The sequence below is a fragment of the Bos taurus genome, chromosome 26, assembly GCF_002263795.3.
Source record: "Bos taurus isolate L1 Dominette 01449 registration number 42190680 breed Hereford chromosome 26, ARS-UCD2.0, whole genome shotgun sequence".
Lineage (NCBI taxonomy): Eukaryota > Metazoa > Chordata > Mammalia > Artiodactyla > Bovidae > Bos > Bos taurus.
The window spans coordinates 24,184,858-24,198,433 of NC_037353.1; the positions used below are offsets into that span (position 1 = coordinate 24,184,858).

The 13,576-nt window shown below is 57.4% G+C and overlaps 1 protein-coding gene across 8 annotated transcripts in view; it reads right to left on the bottom strand.

The window, feature by feature from the left end:
• Positions 1-13,576, bottom strand: part of SH3PXD2A (SH3 and PX domains 2A) — a 249,288-nt gene that overhangs the window by 23,552 nt on the left and 212,160 nt on the right. For 6 of the 8 annotated variants that reach the window (XM_024985923.2, XM_024985922.2, XM_059882032.1 and 3 more), the window contains 2 exons: positions 4,550-4,663; positions 840-923 (listed from right to left, as the gene is read on the bottom strand). In XM_024985923.2, the coding sequence (XP_024841691.1) occupies positions 840-923; positions 4,550-4,663 (198 nt within the window). The remainder of the gene's footprint in view (positions 1-839; positions 924-4,549; positions 4,664-13,576) is intronic. The other 2 variants (XM_059882031.1, XM_015460723.3) reach the window with 1 other exon arrangement.

Consider the following 13,576-nt stretch of genomic DNA (forward strand, 5'->3'; position numbering starts at 1 on the left):
CTGCGCCATCATTGTTTGGAACACGCCCTCCGCTCCCCTCGAGGCAGGAGACATGGGCCACCCACTGGCCTCAGGGCTCTGGAGATGTTTAGAGGTTTGTTCAGAGGCCCACCCCTAATTTCCCTACCTCCCAAACTCCTGGTTTTCGGAAAGGCCCTAGATTGGGAAACGTCTGGGCTCTCAGTCAGCCTTTGTGGCAGGCCAGGGGCCTCTCTGGAATCATCTTGATAAGGCTAAGTCCCATTGGCCAGGCCTGGGGTGCTAGAGCCCCTGGCTGGACCTGCCCCACCCTTAGAGCTGGCGGGGGCTGTGCGCTTGGACCCACAGGATTTAGACTTTGGTCCCTTCCAGTTTCCCTGGAACTGTAGGAGGTGGGAACGGCTCCGCCTCCTTCCTCATCTGTCCCTAAACCACTGCCAGGTCGGCTTCGGCCGAGGAAACCCCTCCTTAGAGGAAGGAAGCAGGGAACAGCTCGGGGTGAAGGCAGGGACCAGGCAGAGACTCAGACCCACTCAGTTCTCTTATTCTGCGGTTTCAGGACCAACATGCCCCTTCTCAGAGTCCAGCTCCCCCACGATCCTGTATAAGTCCCATGACCCTGCCCCCAGGATGCTGGCCAAAGCCAGAGCCATCCCCAGTGTCACCCCGATTCCCAAGCAGCCCCTGCACCCTCCCAGGCCCCTCCCCGCCAGCTAGAGTAGGTGAGAGGACAGTCTGGCTGGTGAATCTAGGTGAGGAGGCCACGGGGCAGAGAGGAGCAGAGCCCAGAAAGGAGGAGGAGCGTTAGTGAGAGAGAGAGGCAGCAGCTGGGGGTGAGCAGAAGCTAGCTCCACGGTCACCTCGGCTGTGCTGCCTGTTGACCATCCCGCCCAGCGTCCACCGGCGATCCAGGCGCCGCAGGTGGGCCTTGCGTCTCTTGGACACTGGTGTGGGAGATGGCGATGGAGCACGCGGCCGACGGGCACCGGCGGAGAGAATGCAGATGAGGATGAGATGGGATGGGGGGAAGGGGCAGAGGGAGGGGAGGTGCACACCCCTAGGTCTCCACATGCCCAGACCAAGCCCCAGGGGCACAGACAGGGCTATATGGGCGAAGAACTGACCGGTGACATCGCTGGCAGGGGGCAAATAACTCAACCCAAGCCAAACTGTTTGGTTATGCCCCTCAGCCTGGGAGGGGCTAAGACTTTAGAATCCCAGCACCTGAGAGAGGAAGAGGCTCCATGGCTCCAGCCCAGTGCAAGGATGACCCTCGGAGGCAGCCCCAGAGGAAAACGTGCCCCCCACGATCCCTGGGCATTGATGGCTCCCAGGAGCATATGCCCCGCCTCCACCAGAGCTCACATCAGTCTCCCATCCCCACCCACTCACTCAGCAAGTCCTGCTTGTGAACCTGCCACCATGAGCCAGGCACCGCATGCAGAAGGATAAATGTGCCCCAGGTGGAGACTTGGGGTCCCTTCCCTGGGGGACTTGCAATTCTCACCATCCTGGTTTGGATTTGTCTTTGCGTTTTCAGTAATCCCCAGTGGATCAAATCTGCTGAGGGCTAAGTCTCCATATCTCTGCATCCCCAGGGCTCAGCAGAGGCCTGACCCCCTCTGAAATGTTGCTGAGTGAAGCACAACACAGGAGGAGGCCACAGGCCTGGGTATGTTCCTGCCCCACGCACTGCCCATTGAATTCCAGACAGTGGGGGACCTGCCTCCCAGCTGCTCACTGCTCCACACCCCTCCTATCCACACAGGTCCTCTGGCTGCTGTGGACCAGCTCGACATGCCCCCTTGCCTTCCTAGGGGACACCAGGTGGGTCAACTCCCCCCCTCCCAACCCCAGGCACTGCAGGAGGAGGGAGCCAGGCTGCCCAGGTCTGGGGGAGGAAGGCTGGCAGCTAAGAATCAAACTGTCCAGACATACCCCAGCCACACCCCATCCAGGCCACCTGGGAAGTACTCGTTTTTCCAGAGGCAGGAGAGTAGCCTGTTTGACCTGCTTCCTGGAAGTGGGAGGCCTGAGGGATGGATTCAGTCCAGGCTGCACCGCCCGCTTACTATGTCATCATGGCAGGCTGCCAGCCCTCTGTAAGCCTCTGTTTCCTCATCTGTCTTTGGGGTGGACACCATCTGCCCCGGTGTGAAGTGAGACAAGGACTGAGTGGGCTCCATGGAAGAGAGATGAGGTCCTACGTGAGGTCACACTGGGAAGAACCCGAACAGCTGACCTCCCGGGGTGTCCACCTGGTTTCTCTGTGGGAAGAGGAGCTTCCCTCAGCTAATGCCCAGCCTTGGGCCACCTTAGCAATAAGTAATACTTACCCAGTTTAAACCAGGTGCCAAGACCATCTCACAAAGGCCCCAGGTAGTCAGCACTCTGCCCATTCTAGAAATGGGAGGCCAGAGGCACAAGCAAGGAACGTGAGCTGTTAGGGAAGCTCTGATGGGATGAAAGGGTCCGATTTCTATCTGCAGGACTCAGGGGATCTATAATGGGGTGGGAACAGGGCCAGGGCAGAGATGGCCTGAGAAGGGACCAGGGTGGTGGGACCAGCGTAGAGACTGGTAGACACAGCACAACTGCTGGGCCTAGGGCTGGGGGACTGAGCCTTGAGCCCTTCTGTAGAGCTGGGGGTAGATGCCCACAGTGTGATGATGGAATTCACAGCTGCCCAAATGTTGCCGGGGTACTGGCACACAGATCCTATCAGAGCGTGCAGAAGAACCTATTATCAGAAGGTTTGCCTTGAGCATACATGTGTGCACATACACACACACACACATACACACACGTCCTCTGAATGCGGAACCTGCACTGGCTGCCTGGTTCTTACTCCATCGAGGTCAGACGTCTTTACAACCCGCTACTGCTTGTTCTGTGAAAAGCACCCAATCTCTCTTCAAACCAGCTTGGCAGCAGTGCCCACGCAACCTCTCAGGCTCCTTCCTGCCCACTTGTGTCCTGGTCCTCCAGCATCTCCCAACGTCTGGCTCTCTTGCCATCACCTTTTCAGGAGGGGCTCCAATTCCATACACACTCTCTCCTAGAATTGCTCATAAGCAAAATGCATCACAGAGAGGCGTTCATGGTGGGAAGACCATCAGCAGGGAAGGCTGACCGGGGGCTCAGGCCTTATAAGGACAAACGTGTATCTAGATTCCCTGAAGCCTCAGCTACTGCACCGGGGAAATGGAGGTGGTGCCAGAACCCTCCCTACCCTGGTCCCCAGTTAAAAGTAACAGGGCAGAAACCTAGGAGTGAGTGAGGCCTCAGGTCACTCTAGGGATGGTTACTTCCGAAAAGCCCTGGGGTGACCCCCAGGATGCGGAACTGGATAGGAGGGGAGTCTGAGTGACTGCGGACAAAACAGAGCAGATCCAACTCAGGGGTTGTGACCCTGCATCGCTGCAGTGATGAGATGGAGGACAGGCTCAGCCCCAGGGCTCGGGGAGCAGCCAGGAGGGACAAGCACCCGGACTGAACATGACGGCCCTGCCCGACGGGGCCAGGAACCTGTCACAAGGCAGACATGCACTGCAGGGGCTGTGGCACTGATCAAGGGACAGAAACGCAGCGTTTACAGGGGAGGAAGGGCAGGGCTCCAACTGCCCGGTGATCGACATTCGGGGAAGGATGAATAAGGAGCTGGCGCTGGGCAGGCTGCTTATTTTGGCTTGGGCAGTGTGGAGTGGGGGTGGGGAGGGGCAGGCTTGGAGGTGGCCTGAGCCCTGGGCGGCGGGCATCCATCCCCCTGGCTCTCAGAGGTGCCCAACTGGACGATCCTCACTGACCGTTAGGGCAAGCATTCCTGCTGCCAGAACAAGGGAGGTTTGGAAGTCACCAGGAGCAGGCAGACTTGCTGGGCTCTGGCAGCCTGCTCTGGGGAATACCCAAGTCCACTGGACAGGCTGAGCAGGCCAGTGCTGGCTGCGGGGAAGGGGCAGGCTCTTGGAAATGCAACGGAGAAAACCCCAGAAAAACCTCTTAAGGCCAGAACTAATCAGGGAGGTTGATGGTGCAAGGGTTGAAGCCACCTCTGGGTTCCGGCAACACAGAGAAACGACTCCCCCACCTGCCCACCATGTCCGCACCCTGGGCTGGGCTAATAGGTGCCTGAAGGCGAGGCCTCCGAGCAGACTGTGAACAGCAGAAGTGCCGTGCACACAGCCCCTTTGGGGTCGTCCCTGCCACAGAGCACAGTGCGGGATGGGGGAGGCAAAGGTGGATCTCGGTAGGGGCCCCCAGAGGAATCTAGGGCTTCTGGGGGGAGAGGGAGCTGTAGGGGATGAGCCCTGTTATCCCTAGTCTCTGACCCAAAGTTGTCAAAACCTGAGACCCAGACCCTAGGAGAATCTCCAATCTAGTTTGAGTCCCATCCAGGACCAGAGAGGACTGACCTGGATAGGAGGTGAGCTTGTGGGCTGGCCCCAGGGAGATGGGCCCCAGGGAAAGTAGGGGAACCATGATCCAGTCTTTTTAGAGTTTCTGATGGTCTTAGGGAGAAGGGTGGGAAAGCTGTATCACCACCCCGCCCCTTGAACCTGCAGGCCCTTACCTTCTCCAGTCTTGGAGGTGTTGATATCTGAGTCGTCCCGAGTACCATTCTGGGCCTCCAGGTAGGTGGCAGGGACCCAGCCCTGCTCCTCAGAGGTGCTCACGAACCACCAGCCTGCGGCAGGAACAAGAGAGAGTGCAGCCATGAGAGTCAGCGGATGGCTGAGGTGGGGAGGGGGCCAGGACAAGGAGGAAGGAGCAGAGGAGGGCAGAGCACAGAGCCACACGGCCCCGGGCCCCAGCAAATGCCTGGCCCACATCCAGCCTCCTGGAGCCCAGGTTCCTGGCTGAGGAAGGAGAGACCAACACAGTCCCTGAGAAGAGGGGGCCTGATGGACCGCAACCCACCCACACAAACATGTGATACACCTGAAAATGAAATGGACACAGTGATATGCCCAACACACGAAAGTCACCTTGCGGGAAAGGCCAAGGGGGCTCCAGCCAAACACAGAGACCACGTAGGGTCTTTCAAGCCCACTAGGACCACCAGTGTGGCCTGGAGCTTGACCATTTTCTCTGGTTTAACGATACCTGGCAGTAAAAAGGCCTCACGAAAACATTCACGGTCATTGCTCCCACTTGCAGGTCAGTGGTAATTTCACATCGGTGCTAATCACAGCTGCCTTCAGTGTGTTGACAACTCCATCACAGTAAGTGGGCACTGCACCCTCGAGTGACCCTCGACGGTCATGGCCAAGTGAGAGCAATACATTCACTTTCTCTCCCAATTGTTGGCTCATTCATTCATCATTCAGACAAAAGCTGAGCCAAATACTCCAAACTCTGAAGCTGTGGCACTCCACTGTCTTTCATTCCTTCCTAGGAGGTACTTTTCACAGGAGCCTATCTCTGCTCGCCTCCCATTCTGATTCTTCCCTGCCTCCAAAGCCATCTGGCACCGACGCTCTTTTCTGTCTGTGACAGAGCTCACTCACCATTTCCAAATCTGGACTGCAACCTTTCAAGAGACTCCAGGGCTCCTCCCTAGGCAGCACACTGAGGCCCCATCACTGCCCACAGCAGTGAGCGGCTACCCAAGGAGGGGGCACATGGGGACCTCCAGGCTCTCCCAGCTGGGCTTAGCACTGGGAGGTGGAGAAGGCTGCCTGGGGGCTGCTATGACAACAGTGGAGAGGGGCAGAGGACAACAGTCCCCCCCCTGCACAGGACCTCACACCCAGGGTCATCACTTAGGTCTTCAACTTCCAGTGCTCCGGGTCACAGGGCTGGGATAGCACACATCCTGTGGTCTAGTCTTGAAGGCCCACTGCACCCTACCCTTTCCAAGAAATTCCACAACACTCTGCACGCAGCTCTGCAAAGCTTATGATCCGCCATGACATCTGTATGATACTGTAACATCGGATACAGTCCTTGTTCGTCTGTCCACACCCACAGAATGTCCAGCACAGAGAGTGGACCCTAAGTAGAACTCGGGACCCTGGGTGATTAGGATGTCCATGGAGGTCATCAGTTGTATCGAATGGACCACTCTGGTGGGGGATGTTGACGACAGGGCAAGCTGCTTGCGTGTGGGGGGACAGATGTATATGGGACCCCTCCCACTCAATTTTCCTTGACTTAAACTGCTCTAAAAACAAAAACAAAGTCTTAAGGAAAAGAAAAAGTTTCAGACAAGGGTTTGGACTTCTGAGGCCCAGCCCTTAGCTGGGTCACTGCCCCAGGGGACTCAGGGTGGAAGCCTTCATTCTCTGTGTGCCAGATTCAGGTCAATTCCCGCGCCCCTCACCCAAGGGGGATGGGTGTGGGCCATGTGCACACTCCGGGCCTACCCACCCGGGCAGCACTGCCATCCTACCTAGAGCCTTGGCCATAACCGCGTGGCTGCTCAGGAGGCTGTGGCTGAGAGACCCCAAAGCAGCCAGAAGGCATGGACTTGCAGGGGTCTCTGCCTGGGGTGGCTTCTCCCCTTCTCTCAGGCTGTGGGGGAACTTTCAGGAACCCCAACTGTTCCTGCCAATAGGCCCCAAGCCCAGTGTTCTTTCCCAGAGTCTGACTGGACGTCACAAAACTGCCCACCTCACAGACGTTCCCACCCTACGGCTCTGCCTCCTTGACCACAGGAGTGGGTGCGTCTGGCCACTGTGTTCCGACGGGCCTGTCACCTCCCCAGACACTGTAACGGTTCACGGGCTTCTCCTGGAATGGACATGGGTGCACTGGCGACCTGAACCCTAAGTCCCACATTAACCAGGAATCGCAGGGGTGTGGGGAAGAGACGTCCTGAGAGTTAAGTCAATAAAGCCAAATCGGGCAATGGAGAAAGTCAGTCCCGATGACCATCACTTGACCCTGGGGCACAGAGTTGCTAAAGCTAGGCTGCCCTCATTACAGTGAGCCAGCAACCTTCCTGTGCTGTTCAAATGGGCCAGAGAGGGTTTCACACACACACTTAGTCAGCAGGGTTCAAAACAGAAGGTCTGCCATCACGACTCAAGTTTGGAGAACAAAACCCAAGTCCGTTGGGCACCTGCCACCACAGACCTCATTGGGGAAGGATGGAGACCTCTGAGTCACTCTTGGTAAGCAGTCCTTCCCCAACCAAACTCCCCCTCACAGGATTAACCTCCAAGAGCCCAGAAAAACAGTCATCACAGTCCCCAACCTGGAGTCATTTGGGGAGGGTCTGGAAGGCTGAGGCTCTCACATGCCTGCCCAGGTCCAGGTCCACCAGCAGAAGTTCACAGGCTGTGGTCACCACACCCTCTAGACCCCGTCAAACTGTGTCCAGGGAGATGAAAGACCAGTTCCAGCCCCCAGAACCAAGCCAAGTCCCAGAAGGCCAAGGTAGTGCCCTGAAGGCCTAGCCTCAAAGGGAAGCCCTTCTTCCCAGAAGAGGACTTCCCAGGATGGGCTCAGGGATCTTACGGTCATCAGACAGAACAGGGAATGTGTCTGGAGGAACAGAAGAGCTTGGATACATGTGTCTCCTTGAGGATTTTCTCAGATCTCTCCACCCAGCCCCTCCCAGCCTCTTCCTCTATACCAAGCTGTGTCCATTGCCCACTCCACCCACTAAAACAACCTACTTGCTATCTCAGTGGCAGCATAGTCCCTCCTTTTCGAGCCCACAGCTTCCCAGGAAAGCAAGGAACTTGGCGGTCTCCTGGATGGCTGGGCTGACTGTCTTCTAAGCCTTCTCTCTATTTCGGGACTCTGGGCCCCAAAGGCATCCTCAGCAGAGGTGAAGGAGGCAAGCTCTTCCACGGGCACCGGGAGGACTTGTGGGAGTTCCTCCATCAGTCTCATCCGAGTTTGTCTGTGTTCTCGCCTGTGAGTCTTCAAGCCTGCTGACCTCCTGGCGTCCTCTCTCCCAACCTCCCCCCATGGCAATTTCCAGACCAAAGCCCAGTGTGGACTTTTCTCATTGACTCCAAGGGCTTTACAGTCCCAGAATTTAGGGTTCTTCTCTGCTGGTGGCATCATTTCCCCTCCCGCCCAACTTCACCCTTCGAGAACCTTCCATGTACTTTCTGCTCCCTCCCTTCCCCCAGGAGCCCGGGATCTGGGGTGGAGGGATGGATCTGGACTTGTCTGTGTGGAGTGTCTTCCCAGGGCAGGGCCTGCCTCCTACCTCTGCCTGGCATAAGCCTGGCACTCAGGGCAAGCCGGGCAGGGATTTGCTGAGGGGCTGAGCATGTGGCTGAGGCGCCCAGTGGGCAGGAAGGCATGATGGTCTGTGCCTCACACTGCTGGGTGCCCCTGGGATGTGCCAGCGCTGTCTCTCTGAGTCCTTTCGACCTCAAAACCTCTGCTGTATGCTAGGTTTCTGTGGAGCCTGGGCACACCACTGGCAGACTGTGATCATCTCATCCCAGGGCAGCAACTTAGAGTCCTATCGCCTGCTGCACCCCAGGACGTGGGGCTGAGACTCTCCTCTTCCTCACAGCTCCGAGGTCCTGCCAACCTTACCTGAGAATACTCCAGCCCTGACACATGCAGAGCTGGGCTGTGTGGCTCTGAGTCCCAGGTCCCTCCTGCAGCAGGCCCTGCAGAGAAGAGCCTGCCACTGGACAGGCTCAGCCACTGCCCACGAAGCAGAGACGGACAGGCTGTCATCACCCAGGCAGGTGTTGACTGAACATGGGTGGGGGTGCCCACCCAGCTCCACGCAGACCCCCCGGGAGCCCTGGCACGAGTCACACAGTTGGGCCTGTGGGGGTGGCTCCTTGGGCCTGCGCCTACCAATGGCTGCTGGCAGGCCTCTCCCAGACGCCAGCAGCTGCAACCCGGGCCCCTGACCAAAGTCACTGTGTCTTCACCATGGAGCAGTTAGAGCCTGAGCCACCCTGGGTGCAGCCCAGCTGGCCAAGATGGCTCAGGCGTCAGCCAGCCCGCAGGCATCCCCGGCTCCCCTCTAGTGCACACCGTGTTCTTGCTCCTGCAGAGGCGCACAGTGGCAGGCAGGCTGTGTCCACATACACATGCATGGGTGGGTACCTGTGTGCATGGAACAGAGGTGCGTCTGTACATGTATCACACGATGATGACAGCCAGGTGCTGAGAAGAGCACGCCGTGTCAGGAGCTAACATTACACACGTCACTTGATTTCATCTTCAAGGACCCTGTGAAATAACTTACCGTCGTCACTATCCCCACTTTACAGATGTGAAAACTGAGGCAGAAGAAATCACAACCAGAAGGAGGCAGAGTTGGGCTCAAAACCAGGCGCTCCAGCTTCAGGACCCACATTCTCACCACCGCAGAAGCGGGCCAGGCGCACCTCTGTGCCACGCACAAGGGCAGCAGTGACCCCTTGACGACGAGTGTCCCCGAACACGGAAGCTTTACACATGTCCGCCTGTGAGTCTGTCCACATCGCTGAGTGTGTGCTTTCTGTGCATACACCATGAGCAGAGTCTCAGGTTTGAGTGTCTATGTCTACATGTGAGGACCCTCTGGGGACAGAGGGTAATAGCTGGGAGTCTGGAGTCAGAAAGACTCAAATTCAGCTGGAGTGCCTTGTACTGAGATGCTCCCCAGTTGGGGCAAGGGAGGACTGCTATGTCCACCGACTCTTTTGAATGGGAAACTGCGACTGACGTCCAGGAGCCTGAGAGAGGAGCACTCAGATGCTGGATGTTCAGGAGAAGCCCCCAGGCTGGGGCAGTCCCTTCTGGGGTCCCCGGGCTAGGACAATCAATCATCTGGAAGAATCTAGAACTGCCCAAGCCCCCAAGCCTCACCCTGGCCTCTCCTTCTGTGAGGGCCACATATCTACAGTGCCAGAGAAGAAAGGACTTCAGCCAGGCCGGCCTACAGGCCAGGACCCAGCCCTCTGCAGGAGGCAAAGGCCCAGAGAGAACAGCAATGTCACCTGTTACAGCAGCCGACCTGCTCGGTAGGACTCACTGAAGCCCACTTCACCATGGCCAGGAGTGGAGGGAGAGAGAAAGCAGAGCCTGGCAGGCCTGGCCAGCACCTCCAGCTCAGGGTGGGGCAGGGAGACCCTCAGCCCATGTAGGAGAAAGCTCAGGTCCAGAAGTCAGTCTCTCTCTCTGTCCAGGCTAAGCATAATCATTAGCTGTTTGGTCACTTTCAAAGCCCTTTCAAACGGACTCTAATTGAGGCTTCCTAGGGGTGGCACTGGGGGAGGGGTGGAATGGTGGGGGGCAAGAAACTTATGAGTCGACAGATTCTCTCTCTCATGAAACACACACACACACACACACACACAGACACACATACACGAGTCAGAGATGCAGACAGACAGACAGAAGGGATGGGAGGACCTGGGTGATGGGTGAGGGACGGAGGCTTCAGCCTCTCTAGAAGGGACCTGAGCCTGGCCAAGGGGCGGCAGGAAGTGGCGGGCACCCCCAGGCCACTGCTGTCCCCAGGGTGACCAGGCCACAATGGTCTCCTTAATGAGAGTGGATAATGAGCTCATTAGGGCCAGAGGAGGCCAGCTGCACACAATTAAGACATTAATAAAGCCTTCTGAGGTCACTCACAGCTCAGCCTGGGACAAAACAGCTGCTGGGGGCGGGGGACCCTGCTCCCTTCCTCTCCCTCTGAAACTCCCGCATGTCCTTCAAGGTTCGGTCCCCTATGACGTCTCCCCACCCTTCCCGTCCTGCTCACCCCAGGACTCAGTCCACAGGCACCTCTTATAGTCCCTCTTCTAAGACAGACCTCAGTTTGAATCCTGGCTTCACCTTGTGCTCACTGGTGACCAGGAACAGGTCTGACCTCCTTGGGCCTTATCACACCAGGGCAGTACGAGCTGCCCAGAGGGATGCCTGGCATCCTGTGGTGCCCTTGGTGTATTGGGGACACGTGGTGCCCTCAACAACCAGCCTTTACTGAGCGCCTTGTATGTGCCAGGCCTTGTTCCAGGCACGGGGATGCTGCAGAGAACAACCGCACTCAGGATGCAGGCTCTCCTTCCCCATCTGCCCCCGAATGGCACCCAGGATGGGTGCAAACACAACCTGCGCACTGGTGCTGTGGCCAGCGAGGGGGCTTGGCTGCCTCCCATCCGCCCCGGGTGCCCACTTGGAGGGTAGTGGGCAAGATGAGACAGGTGGGGCAGAGTTTGGAACACAGGAGCTTTTAGGTGCCCTCTGAGCCTTGCCTTTCCCTTCCCTCCAGGTCCCTCACATGGTCTAACCCACAGCTGGCATCTGTGGAGTGCTGCTCATGCCAGGCCTTCTTGGAGGGTTTCCGCATCCATGGCAGGAAGGAGATGATGGAGCTAGCAGCAGAGGCAGAGTCCAGGCCTCGCACACCTGCCTCCGCTCTCTGTGTACAGCCTCAGGCTCTGGCCCCCTCGTGAGACCGAAATGTCCGGACACTCTCCTATTCTTTCCTTGGAGCGGTTTGGAGAAGAGAAGGAGGAATTTGGGGCTACTTGGTGGTAGATGGAGGGAGATGCTGAGGAGGAAAGGGGCTGAAGGAGGCCTGGCCAGGCACATTTCACCAGCCCTGCCCATCTGGCCACACTACAACTGGCATGAGGCTGAGACCCAAGGGACCACTTCTGCCCTGATGCCCTTCCCATGACCTTGGGGCAGATCTGAGCCTTCTGCCTGAGAGCGAGCAGAGACGTGGGAAATGCAGGCCGTCCATGGCATGCTGTGCCTTTAAGAACAACGAAAGGCAGCCACCCTGGGCCAGGCCTCCCCTGGTCAGAAGGCTCTGTCACTGCGGCCTGTTGCCAAGACACACTCCAGCTCTCAGCACGTGGCCTCCGCGGTCCAAAGCAAACAGGAACGGGTGGGAGCCCTCCCCCGGCCGGTCCCTCCCAGGGTACCCCCACAGCCCCTGCCTTCCTACCTGGCCTGCTCTTCTCGTCCCACCTCTGACACCCACCCCCCTCTCTGTTGCCTATGGCCTCCCCCTCCCCCAGAGGGGGCTCTCAGGCCACGAGGGCCCCAGAACCTTCCCTGGGCGCCTGAGGCCTGAATTCCAAGACCATTAGCACAGGCTGCTACGTCACTGTTTGGAAGGCTCTGTGGAGTCTGTGGCAAGAAGACAGCGAGAGCTGGGCCACTGCCACCCCGCCCCCAACCCTGCTCCAGCCTGCCCACCCCACTGGATGGGCCCAAAAGCCCAGCTCTGGGTCCGGGCAGGCCAAGGGGGTGCGCTCTAAAATGATGGCTAGAGAAGAACCACGGCTCGAAGCAAGGGCTCTAGAGTGAGGTTGCCTGGGTTCAGATCCCAGCTCCGCTGTTTACTAGCAATCACCTCAATTTCCTCATCTGTAAAATGGACCTACAGTACACTTACATCTCACTGTGTTGGTGGATGAATAAATCTATGAAAAGCATTCAGCACAGTGCCGGGTGCCTAGCAAGATGCATTGAAGAGCTATGACTAAAGCTTAAGTAGACACTATGGTGAATTTTAAAGAACCAAGACCTCAAGGATTGGTGTCATGGTGGGCAGGGAGGCAGGTGGTCTCAGGTGTCTGGAGTCTCATGGAAAGAGAGCCTTTTGGTGTCACTGTCGTTTGGCCTCAACCTCAGAAAGTCGCTACTGAAGGTCTCGTTCTGTGCTTGGCATGCGTTGGGGACAGGGAGGGGGACCCAGGCTGCCCCATGCCATAGATACAGTGCTGGCTGATGCACATTTGAAGAAACTGTAGATACCAGAGATGAAACTGAGTAGTCAGGAAGAACACTTAGAAGACAGGAGGCCTGAACTGAACCTCAGATTAAGTCTGGAGGGAAGGAGCGGGGGGAAGATGGAAACCTGGTGGAAGGAACAGGACAGGCAGGCGATGCGCATCCACGTGGCCCTCACCAGTAATATTCACCATGCTTCATGGTGGGAATTCTTCCAGACAACAGGGCAGGGGGCAATTGCCTTCAACATCTCTGTCCTCCATCCACTCATGGAGCACTGCTGTGTGAGCCATGGCCAGAGGTTCCTGAACAGAAGGTGGCTCAGGAGGACAGGAGATGCAAAAAGGCAGTTTTCTAATATGATTATGAATGATGCAGATGGTGGGTGAGACATGGCTCCGCAGGGTGAGTGAGGCATTCAGATGGAGGGAGGGTGGCGGTGAGAAAAACAGAGGAGGAGGGTGTGGACCTCTCAGAACCAGCATGGAAAGGTTCAAGTCTCACAGGTGGACCCCTGAAAGAGGGCTCAGGACAGCAAAAGGGTTATTTCCCCTGCTGCTCCAGGCAAGAGGTGGAATAAGAAAGAGGAGGTTTTGAGAGACTGAGCAAGGGTGCAGACCGCGGGGCTCTCTGGGGAAGAGGGTATGAAGGGCACATGTCCGAGGCTCAGCCCCATATGGAGATGGAGACGGCATAGACAGCTGCCTTCTGTGAGCTCTCAGCCGGCCGAGAACCTTCCAGGCCACTGTAAGCAACCTGGGAAGCCACGGAGGTGGGAGCAAGGCCAGAGGACACAGAATCAGCCATGATCTCAACACTCATAGCAGAAGACAGATTCCAGAGTAGAGGTGACCTCAACGAAGGGAAATCTGGGTTCCCTGAGGGGTGGTTGGAGAGCAGTTCTGGGCATGACCAAGGCAGCACTGAGCAGAAA